The following is a 19,353-nucleotide window of genomic DNA, read 5'->3' on the forward strand; positions in this document are numbered from 1 at the left end:
AGAGAGAGAGAACAAAGCATGATAACATCAATGAGTCCAATTTATAATCTTACATGTATTTGCTAGGTTTTAGATCCCCAAAATCGCAAATTGATGCGCAGTATTAACGTAATAATAAACACACTACCCTTATCTCTCATAAAGTGGCTGGCATAGCCCATTGAGTGACACATCATTCTCTCTTTTAAGTAAATAGAAGAAGCTTCAATGGCACCTTTGTAGACGATATATATATATATATATATATATATATATATAGAGAGAGAGAGAGAGAGAGAGAGAGAGAGAGAGAGAGAGAATGAAATTGTATTATTAATCATTAGAATAGATGGTAGCTGCTTCCTAGCCGTGTGCTTTTTTGAAGAAGCTTCGATGGCATGTTGGCAATAGTAGAGGACACAAGGGCAATAGAAAGTGAATTTTGATGGGCTACAGAGGCTTTCATTTTATAGCCTCTATTGTGAGGTCGGTTGGTGCTGAGTCGATGGTTGATTAAACCATTGCCTCTTATTAAGGAACCCTTACCATTGATCAGGAGCTCAATCAGCCTCCATCTGGTGTGTAAGTTGGGACCTACCACCTGGGGTCGGCCACCCCATGGCAATGGTCACTTACGAGTTGGCCAATGCAAGGCATTGGTCATGTAATCATGTGGGCAATGTGCCCTTGTAAGGCATTCGTCACGTAATCAATGTACCTTCCGACCTTCGTACAAATTGACCGTTTTCGTACAAATTGATCTGTTAACATTCCGACTGCCGCAATCCCTGCTCCAAAATCGCGCTTGAATTCTTACGCATGATTAATATATTACGGTTAACTAATCTTTTGTCCGTTAGCCTTTCAAAAGATTGTACCGCTAGATAACAAGATACCCTTCGAGTCATGTAACGGCCAAAGTGAAGACTAATATTCCAGACGACAAAAACGACAGTACTCAAGATCCATAATTGTGTCACGACTGTGTGTGTACAAGGTCTATTGTCAAAGAACATGTACAAGCACGTACGTTCTTTCCGTGTACCTGCAGCACACAATTTGGAAAGAGAGAGAGAGAAAGAGAGAGGAGGGGGGAGCCTCATATGCAATGTTCTATATTTGCTCTTACTTCATATCCAAAGGTGTTATTTCATGTTACTTCAACACTCACCGGTAGCAGCATGAAATAGTCGTGTTTGTGTGTGTGTTGAGAGAGAGAGAGAGAGAGACCGTTTTGGGGTGTGGGTGTGGTCTGCCGCTAGTGATTGCCAATGGTGATCGGTGTTGTCGATTGCCATCTTTGTGTCCTAGCACAGTTGATGTTTTGGATTTGGAGGGGCTTTCTTGCACATATGCACTATGCAGATTTGATGCTCTGTATTGTCTAGGTGGATCGTGCCTGAGTTTCTCACCTTACATTGCCTTTAAGGTTAGCAAAGGCTATCTTGTGCTAAGTGAATTTGTGGGCAAATTCTGTGACGAAGGCTACTTGTGCTAAGTGGCAATTTGTGGTCAAATTCTATGACAAAGGATTAGCCCAAATAAATTTTGTGAGGGTGGTGCTATATAGGAATGGTTGTGGTGGGAATGTCAGTTACTATGCTGCTTTTAGATTTTTAAACCGTTATGGCACTCACATGAATTAAAAAAACAATATGATGAAATTGATTCAGCTAATACAAAGGCAAACAGGTAGCCCCCGACAGTGCATGACTATTTGATGGTAAGCATCGGCAAAAGTGGAGCTGCATAGACTTAGTGCTGATATTCATTAGGTGCTGAAATGGTTGAGTAGGAGATACAATCTTGTTTCTAAATCTTCATTTCCATGTCCAGTCTTAGCGTTGTCTTTTATTTGATAGCAATTTTTCTCAATGTTTGGATCAGAGAAGAGTCGAGTCCCATGCAGTGTAATGTGTACCCTTATGCTTTTCAACTTCCATGGTTACAATGAAGGAGATCACAATAACAAATGAGGATGCAATTGAGGTATACACAGCTCAATTCTGAGATATTCATTTGATTATTGCAGCTCAATGTTTCTTAACTTAACAATCCATGTTGTGACAGTTTTTGACGATTCAGGTGAATTTAGCAATGCAATCATGAAGATAGAAAATGAAGTGATAACTTACTTTAAAAATATGCTCATCAAACACAAGAAACACGCACTTTCACGTCACACCTACCTACAATACTAAGAGAGGCACTTCACAGCAAAGCCTAGCCTTTTTAACTTCCTAAGCGCTTGCTTCTGCATCATGGGGTAATTTGAATGGGATCTACTTGCTCTTCAGTCCTACTTGAGCTGGTCCCTTGAGTTGCAATCTGGGGTGAGTGGTTTATAGCGAGCAGTACATCAGATTCTTTTGCAAAGTGTCATCCTCACTCTCTCATTATTCCAGCCAGTTCTCCTGAAAAAATGTGACTCTTGCCCCCCTTTGCGGATTAGAAAGACGGATTTTATTGTATGCCCAACTCAAATTGCTGGGTACCTTAGGGGATTGGAATAGTTGCACAACTTGTCCAATGGCTTGAGGAGGGACAAGTCAGCCATTTTAAAAGTAGCACCCACTAGAGGAGGGCTTATCACTAATTTCTGCAATTGAGAAAGGGATTATCCTAATTTGCTGCTTATTATCTAGGTGCCAATGTTTGCCTGTGTGTGTGGCCTTCTAGGAGGGCTGACGTGCCCTGTTTTCTGCTGCATGGACTGCTGTCATGTTTTCTGTGGCTGGATCTAAGTCTGGCTGAGGCTTAGCAACTCCTGAGGCTTCCCTGTGGTTAAATAGATGGCCACAGGCTGTTGAATGCCCACGGCATCCTTTTCTGTTGGACCTAGAACAAAGGACAGGTCTGGAGACGCTTTTGTTGGATCAGAGGGTTTGGACACAATGGATTCAATGGGCGACACCTGATTGAAGGTCTCCCATTTGTCTGGCATATACCACCATATCCCATCCCTGGCTAACTTGGTGTCCTTCAACTCCTGCCATTTTTAATAAGACAGATGCTAGTGCTGTGTTATAGATGGACTGGCTGCTAGCTTCTCTGTCATCCCACTGATGTGTATTTCAACAACCTTGCTACAGCTCTAGTGTTGATTTGTTACTGAGCATGTTCAAACACACTGCAAAACTTGAGACCTTGTGTGATTGTGATCGAGCTAGCAAGCCATGGTCATCGAGAAAATCCTCTGTACTGCTACCATAAAAAGGAATAATATCCTGCTGCTTGTGCGTAACACATGAGAACTTCTCTGGTGGATTCTCCTAGGTTGTCCCTTCTGTTGAGTTTCTGTTGCCTATAAGATTTATAGGGCTGCGGCAAGCCTTGATAGAAGGGAGGCTATGATTTGCTACAGTAGTTAAGGGGATGCAAGTGGGGACAATGCTACTCATCATGATCTGGCTCGTGGCAGTGATAACAGTGATGCTCCTTGTGGTGCCTTCACTTTTGTGCATTCGAGAAAAGCCCCATACGTAACATATGAGAACTTCTCTGGTGGATTCTCCTAGGTTGTCCCTTCTGTTGAGTTTCTGTTGCTTGTAAGATTTGTAAGGATACGGCAAGCCTTGATAGAAGGGAGGCTATGATTTGCTACAGTAGCTCGGGGATGCAAGTTGGGACAAATGCTGCTCATCATGACCTGGCTCATGGCAGTGATAACAGAGATGCCCCTTGTCGTGCCTTCACTTTTGTGCATTCGAGAAAAGCCCCATACATACTATTGTTGGCGGCTTTGCTATCCAGAGTGTTGCTGGCATTAAAACCCCCTTGGCCTGAGGTCTCTTGGGAAACAAGACCTGCACCAATGACGAATATCCCTTTGCAAAGAAGGCCATACATATCTCCTCATGCCATGGAATCCTTCTGAGAATTAAATCAGCTCCTCTCATATACATCACATCACCAATTATACAATACGGTTGGCAAGCTTTCACAAACCTATACCTCCTTTGCTTTGGAACATCTGCATGAATTTTTCCTGTTAACAAAACATTGGCCAAGCTCTCTCTCCTTTATATACTGATTCCTGAATTTTCACTGCACAAACCTGAGTGTCATTTACTCCCTGGGGAGCTTCATGGGCTGATGCGTTTTGAGCTCTTTCTACATGCCCTAGTGTCCAAACATCAAACTGTTTAACCTTTTGATATCATTCACCCAATTCTTCAAATGAAGGTGTTTAGTCTTCCCAACTCCCAAAATCTATTTGACAACCAGCAAAGCATACCCCTTGATTGAAAGGCTTCTAATACCCAAACTTATACAAACCTGCAGCCCTTCAGGTGGTGATGAATATTCAGCCTCATTATTGCTCTTTGCCTCAAGCTGAAATCCCTTCTTGTGAACTTCCTTTCCTCCTGGATCATACACCACAATGCCACCCGTAGCTTGATTCAAACTTTTCTTAAATGAACCATCAAAATGGAACACAAAAGCATTCTCCAAACTTCTTGTCAACAAGGTCCATCGAGAATGATTTCCTCCCTGCAAATGTCAGGGATAGAGTTTTATTATTGCCTTGGTGATGTGCAAAGATTTGGCCAACGAATACATGAATAAGACTACGCTCATACGAGCTCTTAACTCATGCTTGGTTGCAACTTAAATAATATTGTGTCATGGACTACAACCATATGAAATATTATCCTTCGATCTTACATCCCATGTGGCATCTCTACTATTGATTTCGAAACTTATTTGCATCGAGAACATGTATCAAAAGAAATGTTGTAAGAATTCAGATTGAACCAACATCGATAATATTAGAGTCCAACAGTATCGATGACTAAGTACTAAACAATCACCAGGGCTCTATTGATAACGTAGGACAACGTCAATCTTCCACTTCCTTCACAAGAATGGAAGCCTCTTTATAAGTAAGCAAATCAGCCAGTGATGCTTTGGTGGAGTTCTCAACCAAAAAAGGGAAATAATATTCTTGCAATTCAGCCACCCATTTAATCATGCATCTTGAAGACTTGAGCTACTCAACAACTGAGGAAGCAATGTACAGCTAGTGAGCACTACAAAGTTTTGAGATATCAAGTATGACCAGAACCTCCTACATGCATACATCAAACTTGCCAAGGTCAATTCAGCTGCTGCTGTGTATTTTCTTTCAGCTTCATTCTTAACTCGGCTAGCATAATTAACCGGTCTCATACACCTTGAAACCTCTCCTTGCTGCAAAAGTATAGCTCCAAGTGCATCAAGTCCCGTTGAAGGATTGACTGAAAATGTTTTGAAAAAATCAGGTGCTTTTACACTTGATACATGACCAAGCATCTCCTCACTGCATCAAACACTTCCTCACGTTCACTAGTCCATCTCAAGGGCTCATGCTTCACCACCTGTTGAAGAGGATATAACACTTGGAACAGCATATGAAAGAACCGAGATAAGTACTTCACCTTTTGTAAGAAAGTGCATCAGCTCAGCCCTCTCTTGCTAGTGTCTCAAACACTGCAGTCCAAAAATGACTGGTAAATTTGACATCCCTGTCTGACACTATGGATTTGGGTAATCCATGCAAACGAATTATATGTTTGATAAACAAATCCGCCACTTGCGGGGCACTAACAAACTCTCTGGTTGGAATGAAGTGAGCCATCTTGGTAAGACGATCAACTATCACAAGGATAGAATCGTATCCACCCTGTGTCGTAGGCAGACCTACAATAAAGTCCATGGAAATGCTCTCCCACCTACCTAGTGGTATTTCCAAAGGTTGTAAAAGTCTGGGTGGCTTCCCCCGCTCTGCCTTACTTACCTGACACGAAAAACGTGTCACATATTCATGAATATGCTTTTTTATCTTTGGCCAAAAGAAATCTCGCTTCACAAGATCATGTCTTCTCGACTCCTGGATGTCCCGCACATGGGCTATCATGGCATTGTTAAATGACTCTCTGCCTGAGATCATTCTGATTAGGTACTACTACCTTGCCATTTCTTTTCAGCATACCATCTCTTATGGTATATCTTGCATAAGTTTGACCTTTTCTGGATGCCAGGTCATCCTTTTCCCCGGGTTTGAATACATGAGCCTTAGAGCCTTAGGCCAAAGGCTCTGGACGAACTCGTCCACCTTTTGAGTTCTCTTATCTCGGTCATTAGAGCACTTTCTAATATCCTAAAACTCATATTATGCATAATGCGTGACAACGCATCAGCAACTTTATTATCCTTCCCTCTTCGGTACCGAATCGTAAAGTTAAACTCATGCATGAGTTCTGTCCACCTAGCTTGGCGGCCTCTCAAGTCAGGTTGTTTACAAAAATGTTTCAGAGTATCATGATCAACATCAACATAAAACTCTGATCCATATAAATAATGTCTCCATGTTTTCAGAACATGGATAACAGCATACAACTCTAATTCATGAGTTGGCCAATTTTATTGAGAGGGAGAAAGCTTCTTGCTTTCAAAGGCTACTGGCCTTCCCTCTTGGAGAAGAACTGCTCCTACCGCAATGCCACTTGCATCGGTTTCAAGGAAAAACAGTTTCTGGGGATCAACTATTTTTAACACCGGTCCTGAGACCAGAGCTTGTTTTATGGTGTTAAAACTTTCATGTTGATTCTGTCCCCATACAAAAGGTACTTTATCTAATTCATGAGTTGGTCAATTTCGTTGAGAGGGAGAAAGCTTCTTGCTTTCAAAGGCTACTGGCCTTCCCTCTTGGAGGAGAACTGCTCCTACCGCAATGCCACTTGCATCGGTTTCAAGGAAAAACAGTTTCTGGGAATCAACTATTTTTAACACCGGTCCTGAGACCAAGAGCTTGTTTTATGGTGTTAAAACTTTCATGTTGATTCTGTCCCCATACAAAAGGTACTTTATTTGAGGTTAGATCAGTGAATGGCGATACTATTTCGGAATATCCTTTGATATGCCTTCGATAAAATTGGACAAATCCCAAGAATGATCGCAAAGCTGTCAAACTCTGAGGGATTGGCCAAGTCAGTATCGCAGCCACTTTCTTTGGATCCATTTCTACCCCCTCAGGAGTAATAATGAATCCTAAATATTCAAGTCTTATCATACACAGTATAGTTTTCTTTTTATTTACATAAAGATTGGCTTTCCTCAAAGTATTGAACACTATTCTTAAGTGTTTGTGATGCTCAGCAATGCTTTTGCTGAACACAAGAATATCGTCAATAAAATGTACTACAAACTTTCCGACATACGGACGTAGTAAATCGTTCATAAGCATGACGAATGTAGCTGGAGCATTGGTAAGTCCAAACGGCATTACCAAAAACTCATAATATCCAAACCTGCTTCTAAAAGCGGTTTTATGCACATCCTCGGCTCTAATACAGATCTGATGGTAGCCACATTTAAGATCTATCTTATTGAAAATTATGGCCCCATGTAATGCATCTAGTAAATCATCGATCAGAGCCATCGGATACCTGTGCTTAATAGTGATATTATTCAATGCTCTGTAATCTATACAGAGGTGAAAAGTATCATCTTTCTTTTTTTTAAATATCACTGGCGAAGCAAAAGGTGAGAAACTGGGTTGAATCTGCCCCAACTTGAGGTATTCTTCCAGTTGCCTTCGCACCTCAGCTTCTTCGGTAAAACTTAACCTATAGGGAGGTCTATTTACAGGTTCTGCCTTCGAGATTAGTTCAATCTTATGCTGAACATTCCGCTCTGGAGGTAACTCATCCCTAAAACAATCAGAGAACTCCTCTGCTATTTGATTAGCCAGCTTGGCCATCTCTCCATTTTGGGTAACATCAGTGCTAGCCGAAGAACCATCAATCGGCTCTACCGATGCTGTACAAAGAAACAAAAACTCTTCTTGAGCTTTTCGAACTTCCATTACGGAAACCAACGGTCCTTGAGGTATATCTTTTTCACCTCGTAAGACATACATCACATCATTCATTTTGAATTGATAAATGTGCTTTTTCCAATCTATGGCTGGATTCTTCCTCTATGGCTGGATTCTTCCTAGAATGCCAAGCCTTACCCAGGGCTATGTCAGCGTGAGCAAGCTTTTTACTTCAGTTGAACTCCCATCTGCCATTATGATTGTATATGCATAATCAGATAGACTAGTCTTTAGTTTCAGTCTCTTTACAAGCTTGGAGTTAATTACATTGTGCGTTGACGCTGAGTCAAATAACACAATGACATCATGATTGGCTACTTGCCCTTTCATCTTAATTAACTCTGTATCGTTAAAGGCTGTATATCCCGTTGGTGCAGGCTTTGACAAGACGTTATCAAGTGCACTAGTTACTAGCTTAGCAACAGACACACATAACAAACAGGTACTGACCTTTGAGAAGATCCCGCTAGTTGAATTTGCATCTGTTCTGCTCCGGGACTTCCCTCCATTTCCACGTCGCATTTTGAGATCACCATCTCACCCATCCGACGATCCTTGTTTCGTGGACAATCTTTCCACTGATGAGGCTAAAGGCATCCAAAACACAAGCCTTCTCTCCTCGCTTTTTCTCTTTGCTCTAGGTTCAAAGAAGACTTCGACCAAGCTCGGGCTGCCATTGGTGTTACTTTTCTTTTCATTCCAATGGTGGTACTTGATTTAGGGTTCTCAACTGGCTTCACCTGCTTGGCTTGACCACTAGGCTGTGAGGCACTCCCTTTGCTAATCCACTTCTTCTTAAACCCAGGTTTCTTCGGGTACTCATACCGAGTCCCAACCTGCACAAACCCACTTGGTTTGTTCCCTTTGGCATCCTCATAGTTCAGGGCTATGGCAATTGCTTCATCAAGCGTGTTCGCATACTTAGCCCGAATTTCCATCTTGATTCGATCATTATCGAAACTACGGTTAGACATCCGCCCAGAATACTTCTCTGGCCTATAATTGGCAATATTAGGCACCTTAGCCCTCCTAGGCTCGACCGTATGAACACTGGATTTAGGCTCCATTGGAGCTTTACCTTTCTCTTCACGAGATGGTCTAGTAGACATACTATGTACCATTTTCCTGAGCTCGGATTGCCCTACATTTGCTTGTAACTGTTGCGCTAAAATCTGTTGGAAGGCATCCTCCAATAATGCAATTCTACTAGACAACGTATGGCCTGCTGGGTGCGACACTTGCGGGGTCGGCCGGACTCCCGACTCTACGAGATCCACCCTAGAAGCTTCTTCTTCTACTTCCATTTAGGCCGATGGGTGTTTAAAAAAAAATAATAATAATAAATCAATCAATCAATCAATCACCGCCTAAAAGACAGACTGCTTTCCAATCTCATAACCCCAAAAGGTGTCTAAATAGGCATAACCATCAACTGAATATAACTGAGAACTAAGATGAATATCTTTTCCCTATACTAGGGAAATATCTGCAATCTCAAATAACTCAAACACCGAGGCAAATAAACTATCATATACTTCAACAAAACTTAGAAGGCATAGAAAGCTCCCTGGTCATATTTGTGCTGCAAGAAGAGATCAACTCGTTCTTGCAAACCACTCCATCATTCTCAGTCGGACTCCTTGAACGAATTCATATATGTGACGTCGATTTGGCTATTGCTGACCACGTAGGCCTTCGTGAACACAGTCATTAATCTTTTGATATGACTAAATGTAACCAAGCTTCTCAATATTCGTTCACAGCAAAATGCACGTATCTCAGCAGACTACCAGATCCGTTAGTCAAGCCTTGAATTCGTTGATTACGATTCTTCTAAAATATTACGATCGCTATGCTTTATCTCGCTTCAAGTCATCGTTTCAACACTGACGTTCACGACGAAGGCACAAGACCTAGGCTTAACTACTCTTCACTCGTCGTCCTTGCTCCTTAGTAATTGTAGACCAAAATATAACGACTGGTAGTCCCCGCGATGTCAAGCAGCCCTGAATATAACAATTCGTGAACCTACGACTGTACACTACGACTGTACACAAGCCTAATATCCTACAACTGCGATGACGTCTGCGAGCAGACAACCTTGTGAGCACCAACACTGATGAACTACAGGATCAGCCCCAATAATGATCGTGCAATCTTTCAAGTTTCTCACCGGGCACCCGAAACGCCTCGCCTGCTCGTCAGAGACAAAAAGACTGACTTACACCCTGAGGTCAGGACACTGGAAACCACTTCTACTGAGGTAGTACTCAGCCAATTCATCAGGAATAACGGGAGTGTAGTCGACGACAGACGAACGGAAGTTGATGAGTAGAGCATCATCGTCCATATCCTCTTTTTTTTTCAATCACCTGTCTGCTCTGATACCAAAATATTACGTATAAATATATTAACGCCTAACTTTTCTTCTCAATCACGGGCATAGGCACATATTTTCCTCCCAGCCAACCTCGATGGTAGCAAGCTCACATAATCCCGTCTTACATGAAAGCTCCTGCTTGCCAAATCCCAACGAGCCCCAATTCCCTAGATAGATCTAGTATGCCACATGTCTAGATTTTAGGGTACCTCCTAAATGCATCATTTACCCCTCTCTTGGGATATCATTGAAATCACTTGCCCCTTGGCACATTTAATGCATTTAGACCCCTTAGCCTTAGATTCACCTAGTCTAGTGCCATATCACCCTCACCAAGGACCTTGACTTTGATTCCTTTCTGATCATTTACGTAAAGCCCAAACAAATATAATACAAACATTGATCCTTTAAAGGAAAATGTTGACCGACCCTTCCGAGGTCATGTTGCCTCAACTTGAGCATAACATGATTAGTTTGTGTCCCAAGTTGAAGAAGGAATGGCGGCATGCAGTGAATCCCAACAAGAAGATGGCTCAGAGGGAAGCTAGCAAATATTGTCTCTTGCTGAACCACCTGATATTTGCCCTTCAGTAGAGGCTTGGCTCAAATGTTTGGGGTTTGGGGAGGTGTATATTGATGGAGGTGCTCAGATTTGTGTTATCACACAAGCTTGTGCTGAGAAATTGGGTTTGAGGGTTTTAGCTCCTTCTAATTTTTGTCTTCGGATGGCTAATCATGCTAAGATTAAGAGCCTGGGGATAGTGGCTGGTTTGGATGTGGAAGTTTTTAATGCTCACTATAAAGTTGACTGTCATGTCATGCCTATTGGTTTGGGGGCTTATCCTCTGATTTTGGGAAGGCCATGGCTGCGTAAAGTGGATGCAATACAAAATTGGAAAGAAGGGCCATTACAGTACATGCTTCTTAAGGAAGAAAGTTGAAATTTGATATGGTTACTCGTGCTGAAATTTCAGATGCTGAAAGAGGGAAGAAGAAAGTGGGTCATTTAGTGATGAGGAGAGTAGTGTCACTTCGGAGAGTGATGAGACTGTTGTGGCTTTTATTGGAGGTGTGAAAAATCTGCAGATGGAGGGTGAAGTTGCTGCTGTAAATAAATAAAGAAGAGGGTGAAGTTGCTGCTTTAAATAAATAAAGAAGAGGAGCGGTTTGAAGTGATAGAAAGACTTATGCAGCCTAGGACCACTCAAGAGTCCATTCAAGAGTTGGTTGAACAAACTCTGAACCCCGATCTTATTGTAGAAGAGGAGGAGGAGTATTGTGCAATGCTTAGGAAGTATCCCAACCTATTAAAGATTCGGCTCAAAGAGAATGCAAGCGAGAGGATGAGAAGATCCTGAGCAGACAAAGGTATTGAGGGAGGAAGTTGTTAAGTTGTTGAAAGCTGACATTATATATCCTGTAGTACATTCTGATTGGGACAGCCCTGTGGTGATAGTACCGAAAAAAGATGGTAGGTGGAGGGTGTGTGTGGATTACAAACCTGAATGCTTTGACTACAAGGAATCATTATCCTTTGCCTCATTTGGACGATATATTGGATAGGGTGGCTGGTCATGAGATGTACAGCCTATGTGATGGGTATTCTTGCTATTTTCAGATTGGTATTGCTCCAGAAGACCAGGAGAAGACTACTTTTATTACCCCTTGGGGCTGCTTCAGATATCGAAGGATGTGCTTTGGTCTTACGAATGCTCCATCATTTGTGTTTACATTGACGATAAGGATCATATTGAGAAGCTGGATCAAGTATTTCAAAGATTGGATGAGAGTGGTGGACAGCTTAATCCAAAAAAATGTCACTTGGCAAGGACAAGCATCAAGGTGTTGGGACATGTGGTTTCTGAAAAAGATATTGAACCGGATCCAAGTAAAATCAAGGCATTGATCATGCTTGCTTCTTCAAGGAGTACTCAAGACTTACATAGATATGGGAGGCATTGCTACGTAGATTTTGGAGGGCTGGTTGCTGATTGTAGGGCTGGTCGGCTGGTCCAAAGCAACTTGACCCAAGCTTGATTCAAGGGGATCTGGAGCAGCCTGCCCAAGCTGACTTGAGGCAGCAGTGCAGAGCATCTACAAAGCGATTTGCTGGCAGCCTGTTCACGGATTCTTAAGGTAACAGGAACAGCCTTCCCAAAGGCAAACTGAAGTGGCTGTTCCTAGGAGCCTGCCAAGGAAATTTGAGGGCAAATCAACGTGCTGATCAGGGTTTGCAGCAGCCTGGCTCAAGGCGTTCTGAAGGAGATAAGAAGGACGTTGTTTGGTGGAGCTTCCCTAGGTCCAATCACATCCTGCTGGTCGGCATCCTGTTGGACAGCCTGCCTGAGATGTGGACAGCAACAAGGGTTCGTGTTGGAGACGTTAGCAGAACAACATTCCCTCACTTCTTTTCCACCTAGTAGGGCTGCTCTTGTCAGGTTCAAGCAGAGAATGGTGTGCAGATTGGAATAGCTTCATGGGGCCCCGTGTAAAGTAAGGAGGATAAGCGCGGCGGCACTAATTACGCCCATTGGAAGCTCAATATGAAGATATGGTTCATCCACAAGGGCTTATGGGAGATTGTTCAGGGCTATTAACGGAAGCCTGAACGTCCCAAGAACTAGGATGCTGCCCTGGGAGGATGAGTTTCAGGAGGAGCTCAAGGATTGGGAGGAGCGGGACTCAAAGGCACATTCTACTTTGGTGTGGATGATCACAAAAGAGGTTTCAATGGTTGTCGAGACACTGATCAGTCCATATGAGGTATGGTCCAAATTGGAGGATCTCTACGTGAGGGATTTGACGATGCAAGCTGTCAATCTGCAGGGACAATTGTATAATCTCGAGTTAAAAGGGAGTACCATGTAGCTATTCTTGATGTAGGCTAAGGTCCTCTATGATCAGCTGCAGGCAACGGGTGCTGCTCTCAGCAAAGACCTCCAGTTGGCGTCACTCATCCTAACCAAGCATCCCCCAAATTATGATATGGTTTCTCAAGCTTTGAGGTGCTAGGTCACAACAAGTTAGTTGGACTTTGATGTCTTGTGCTCCCTTCTCCTTGAGGAGGAATCAGTTCTTGTCTCCCAGGATAAGCTCCATGTCACTCCTCGTGGTGAAGCAATTGTGACAGTGCAGACGAAAGGATAGTCTAAGTGCTATGCTTGCGGGAAGAGAGGGAATCTGGCCAAGGGTTGTCAGTCTCAGAGCAAATCTAAGGACCAGGATTCCACATCAGATACATCTTCGACTCAGTTTGGTGGCTCCAAGGCAATTTTTTCCTAGGATCTCCAGATTACCCCAGCCTTCTAGCATTAGTTCCAGGTCCCCCCACGGGTCACAATCAGAAGGGGGCATGTAGGAGGGAGTGTGGGCTGATAACGGCCCCAATCGTTTGAAAGTCTAGCAAGCAAAGCAAGGCTATGGAGCTATGGAGCAGATGAGTTTGGAGTTCATTGCTTGACATTACAGAGACCATGGACATAGTATGTTTTGGGGGTTTGTTGTTTGAGGTGCCTATACGAGATGTGTTCACCGGAGGATACAGGTCGTGGTGTGTCCCACTGATCATTATACCCCATTGGAACTCAATGCAGGCTAGCATGGGAAATCACAACTGAGGACATCTCGTTTGTTGTTCAAGGCAGCATTATGGTTCGAGGATCCAAGCTGAGTGGTGCTCTCTCCAAGGTGAATCCAGTAGGCGCGGTGCTGGAGGGCCATTGTTGCATCTTCATCGGCTTGCTTCTTTGGATCATTGTGCTCACCATGATCTACAGAGAGAGTCTTAGCCTTAAGCATCTCAAAATGAGAGAGGCCTACTGTTGTGGTTGTGTCCACCCAGAGTGGATAGGATAGAGGAGGCCTGTTTAGGCTAGATCTGTTGGTTGCTAGGGCTAAGTTGGGTGCCCAAACTAGGCCCCTCAACCAGGTGGTCAACCGACCTGCATGGTCGGGTCAAACCAATCCTAACCCAACCCAACCAGGGTCGGGTCAAGCGACCTAGCCGGTCGGTTAATTGGCCGGCCAAAGCTGACCGCCTAGGCTAATGGGGGCGTATAAATGGCTCCCCCCTTCTCCACTCTATTTGTCTCACCTTGGGCTGAGACGTATCGAGTTGGAGGAGATCTAACCGTATGATATGGTTAATCCTTGTGGGATCAACTCGGCCAGTGCATCCATGCTACTCTAAAAGGGGGGAAGCCGGTCCATCTGAATACAAACCAAGTGTATATGCATGCATACCATGCTATGCTGACCTTGCTCTCTGCTAACCATTTGGATGACTTTAGCACCAGTCTCAACAATCTCCAGTTGGGTAAGGCCCAAATTTTGTGGAGGAATATCATTGTCTGAAAGATGGCATCAATTTGGAGTGGTATCATGGCGAACTTTGCCTGTACTATCTGATGGGACTGAGGGCTTACTACGAATCATCCTAGACTCGATAAACACGTGTTGCATGGTAGTCGGCCTCACTAGGGTGTCGAAAAGTCAGCCCTTCGTTGGTGGATTCTAAAAGTGTGCTTGAAAGCACTGCCTCTCTAGTCGGCAAAACTCCCGATCGTCATGCGTGCCATGCCCTGGCTGTATGGAGCATTGTAAAAACTGGCCTTATGAAGACCTTCCCCAAGTATGTGTAAGGAGGCACTAGCTCCACTGGCTCACCTCAGTAAGTGAAGCTATGTTGGTATAGTACTCTAGGTGAGGTGTTGAAGATCATAACCTTGAACTTTCCAAGGTTGATTGTCAAGTCTCTCTCTCTGCAAAACACCTTTAGGGCCTCTAGATCCCTCTGCTGAAAATGATATGAGGACATACCTGATGGCACAGGAACAGAATGGAAAGGAAATGGAAAAGCTGGAAATGAAGAGACAAGTGCAAAGCAATGATAACCAAAGTACTTACATGAATAGATAGCTTGATGTTGACTGATGCGAATGACTCAAGACAAGTACAACACTATTTAGTGTGACACTAGACTCTAGAAAGCCATAGTGTATATGGGATAGCTCCCAATATGACACGTGGCATGTCTAGGACTCACTAGACTATAAAACACCCCCTAGACACCTAGTACACTCTTTTTTTACTCACTTTGGCTTCATATTCCAACACCCCCCCATGAAGGCAAGGTGAGAGACTACTGGAATGGAACCAAGAACAGAACATGATAATGAAGGTCATCAAAACTGTGCATGCTGATCTAGAACTAGACATGGCAAGTGAGCATGGCTCAGAGTCTAGTGAGCATAACATAGAAATCTCATCTAGCATGGCTCAGAGGCTCATCATGCATGGATGCATGACCAACTCAAAGGTCTAGGAGACCAATGCACCAACATCCTAGAACTCTCAAGCCAGGCCTGATAAACAAATAGACCTATCAAAGCCAATACATATGGCTCCCATAGTATATCCCCCCTTGGCTTCATAACAAGACATGCTAGGAAGCCACACACCAAAAAAATAGGAAAACCAATACATCTTTTTAGGAGGACTATCCAAGGCATAGGACCTTTAGACTCAATGAAATTCAAACACTCAATACATATCATTTTAGGGGGACTACCCAGGGCAGAGGACCCCAAAATACATCAAGCTGTAGGAATAATAAAAATAGATCTCTTAGGAGTAAGAGATGTCCTCCAAGTAGCTAATGCACATGTGTGCACATCCCTGCGAGTCAATGACGATGTCAATGAAGCACTAGGCATGGATGCCCCAAAATATGTGTCGGTGAAGTCCATGGGGCAGCTACATGGAGCACTCACATGGTGACTCTCGAAATGCCAGTCGGAGAATCACCAGATGTTGGAAAGAAGCCTCAATGGGGGTTAATTTTGCTTAAGGTGGCAAAATCCCCAAATACAAAATACAAATAAATGATGATTTTACATGGATTTTGCGAATTCCCAAAAGATTTACATAGCAGAGGCTTCAAGTATGCCAAGGGAAGGCAAGAAACAAAAAAGCCCCAAAATTTTAGGGAGCTAACTCATCAAATTTCTATGTTGAATTAATCGATCACAAAATATCCAGGAGATAGTGCGCAACAAAATGTCGAGCAACAGATTTGGAGATGGCACAATTTTGATGGCGTTTGAAGAAAATCAACAGCGTAGCTCCAAATAGAGAAAGAGGAACGTCATTAGATCAGAATCTAGACTCCAGCTTGCAGCTCATCTTGTAATTGGGTAATCACGAACTGGGTAGCTTGCAGAGGAAAGCGTGGGCATAATGCAAACTCAGAGCAGCCACATAGAAAACCTTTGCCTACCTCGCTACCTATACTCAGGAGATCAGCCCAAGAGATAGGCGATGAACAGTTGTAGACGGTGCAGGTATGGTCGTACGGCAGGCAAGCCATACAAGCTGTACAGCTGATTTGCAGTGGGCTGTACGATCTTCTTGTAGGTCGATGAAGAGGCTTCAGGGCTGACTAAAGGATTGGCCATTGGCGAGGCATTTGGAGCGGAAGGGACAGTTGATGGCGAGGCTAAGGGAATGGAGGAGCTAGCCTCTCCATAGGTTTGAGGTGAGCTTCAAGGCCCCCTCATTCCTTGAGGAAAGCTAGCTCTGATACCACATGATGGCACAGGAACGGAATGGAAAGGAAATGGAAAAGCTGGAAATGAAGAGACAAGTGCAAAGCAATGATAACCAAAGTACTCACATGAATAGATAGCTTGATGTTAACTGATGTGAATGACTCAAGACAAGTACAACACTATATAGTGTGACACTAGACTCTAGAAAGCCATAGTGTATATGGGATAACTCCCAATATGACACGTGGCATGTCTAGGACTCACTAGACTATAAAACACCCCCTAGACACCTAGTACACTCATTTTTGACTCACTTTGGCTTCATATTCCAACAATTTCTAAGAGGGATGACTGGATGGACCTGTTGGTGCCTAAGTGTCTTGAAGACTTCAGAGTGTTCATGACTTGGACAGGTCATTGGACCCAAACAGGATCCTACTATTCGCATATGGTGTGGATCAAAACTTGTAGACGCTGAAGGTACGGGAACATGGACCAGATGATGAAGGCATCCTCTACATGTTCCTAATGGCTTTTGCAAGGGAAGCTGATGGAGCGTTTCTTCCATAGAGTGGGTATTAGACCACGGTGTGTCATTGAGATAGGGTGTTGGAAGCATAGGATCAATGCCCCACGTGTGAGCGCCCAAAGTGCAGAGTGCAAAGGGGCTTGACAGCTTAGCATGTATGGGTGTAAAAGATGCTTTAGTAGGGGGATGGACTAAGGCTTCCATGTGGGCAAGGATAGCTGCCACATGGGTAGCAGAAAGAGATCCTTATGTTATTTTAGGACATCCCATTGTGCCACCTTGGTCAGCACACGTGGCTGACACAGCAGCAGTACGGGCTACTGGACAGGTCTGGTTAGGTTTTGGAAAAGGGAAGATGGACTTGCAGACAGCCAATATAAAGCGCTTGCACTTCTTGTTTCTATAGATGAGATCTATTGTGGCTTTACTGTGCATATCCCCTCTCAGATCTGAAAGTGTTCTGTCTGTTCTTGTATGTGCACAAGTCTATGAGCAAGTTCACTGTAGGTATGTTTTCCAATAAATAACACATATTTGAATCAAACAGTGATAATAAAGCTTTATTTGGAAATGACTCCTTGTTGGGTTTTTGCAGTGCATTTTGCCAGGGACAGGAAACAATCACTCTCAGGAAAGGTAAAAGCTCAATGCTTTTATGTCCTTGATACTCTGAGATTTTAACATAGCTTTTAGAACGAGCCATTGAGTCCTAACTCTAGCCTAGTAGAACCATTCTTGCCACTCGATCATGGTTGGAATATTGGTACAAATGAGGATGAGGCACAGGATACCCTGCCACAGTCACAGTCTCTAAAATTTTCATGTGGCAAGCTGTTCTCTGATATATTACCTAACTATGAGGAATTTCATCATGTAAATGTACGTGAAAATCGACAGTGAGAACTTTGATCCTGTTGATGAAACCTCTGGCTATCAAGAGGATTCGAGTGCTGAATTCGGCATTTCAATAACCAAAAATGTCAAAAAGGATCTGGAAAATGAAAGCTGCAACCTTGCAAGTGTATCAACAAGAGTCAGCTTGACAAAGAACATCCGGCACTCTATTTCTGATATGATTTCCAAAGGATGGTCTCCTTCCTTCCCACCTGCCAAGGTATGACGCTATTGTAAAAAAAATCATGATATGAAATCTGTATAGTGCTTTCGTTATATGTAAGGATAACATGCCAAAAATAATATCATCACCATGCTCAGTTTGTAGCATAGATGGACACTTTCCTGGTGCAAAACGTTAATTGCAAGATGTTAATCCTTTTGGTTGTCTCATAATTCAATCCTGTCTTTGGGAGCTTCCGTATATACCATATTGACAATTGCTAATTAAAAAACTGCAAATTTTTGAGTTTTTCTCACCCCAAATCTTGAAAACAATATATTATATTGTACATCTAAGCATCCATGCCATAGCCAGCAGTGCTTCTCAAAGCTGGTTTGATGATAGATGCTTCTCGTACTAGAATCAGAGTCCTGGTGTATTTATTATTGTTAGTTTTTTTCTCTCTTGCCTTCTTTTAAAGGTTTGTTATGCCTATATGTGGTATACTTTATCTTGGGCTTTTCACAGTGTATCATATCTACTGAAATTATCCACAAACAGACTTGTGCGGTTGATACCTTGAAATGGGAGTAGAAGGTACTGTGTTATATGTAGAGATGTGGGTTCTCCGGAGGCCGTCTGCCTCGTGAGAGAGTGCGCAGCATGCAAGTGTGACAATCTATTGCAATACAAGATAATCGCAAAGCTGTAGACTGGGAAATTAAATTGTTCTATAGGAGTCCCAAGTGCATACTGTTGGAGCATAGAGGAGTAGGGAGAGGAGGTAGGGTAGGAAGAGGAAGAGAAAGAGAAAAGAAAAGAATGCAATTAGACGAAAACACACATAAAACGCACTCAACTTGACTCCATTTCCTAACACTCCCCCATTGAGGAAAGGTGAGGGACAATTGGAATGGAACCAAGAACAAAACATGATAATGATGGGATCTACTAATTTGTGCACCCCATGTAACTCACAGGCATGCAAGCATTGTGGAA

The 19,353-nt window shown here is 43.1% G+C and overlaps 1 protein-coding gene across 2 annotated transcripts in view; it reads left to right on the forward strand.

Annotated features, from left to right (window-relative positions):
- Positions 1-771: 771 nt before the first annotated feature.
- Positions 772-19,353, forward strand: part of LOC147895155 (putative potassium transporter 17) — a 39,470-nt gene continuing 20,888 nt past the window's right edge. Inside the window, exons 1-4 of one of the 2 annotated variants that reach the window (XM_087384050.1) lie at positions 772-1,005; positions 1,653-1,702; positions 1,867-1,968; positions 17,893-18,411. In XM_087384050.1, the coding sequence (XP_087240176.1) occupies positions 18,384-18,411 (28 nt within the window). In that variant the 5' untranslated portion in view covers positions 772-1,005; positions 1,653-1,702; positions 1,867-1,968; positions 17,893-18,383. The remainder of the gene's footprint in view (positions 1,006-1,652; positions 1,703-1,866; positions 1,969-17,892; positions 18,412-19,353) is intronic. The other variant, XM_087384051.1, reaches the window with a different exon arrangement.

The sequence above is a fragment of the Dipteris shenzhenensis genome, chromosome 13 (genome assembly GCF_047967505.1).
Source record: "Dipteris shenzhenensis isolate YYH24624 ecotype China chromosome 13, Dip_SZ_1.0, whole genome shotgun sequence".
NCBI lineage: Eukaryota > Viridiplantae > Streptophyta > Polypodiopsida > Gleicheniales > Dipteridaceae > Dipteris > Dipteris shenzhenensis.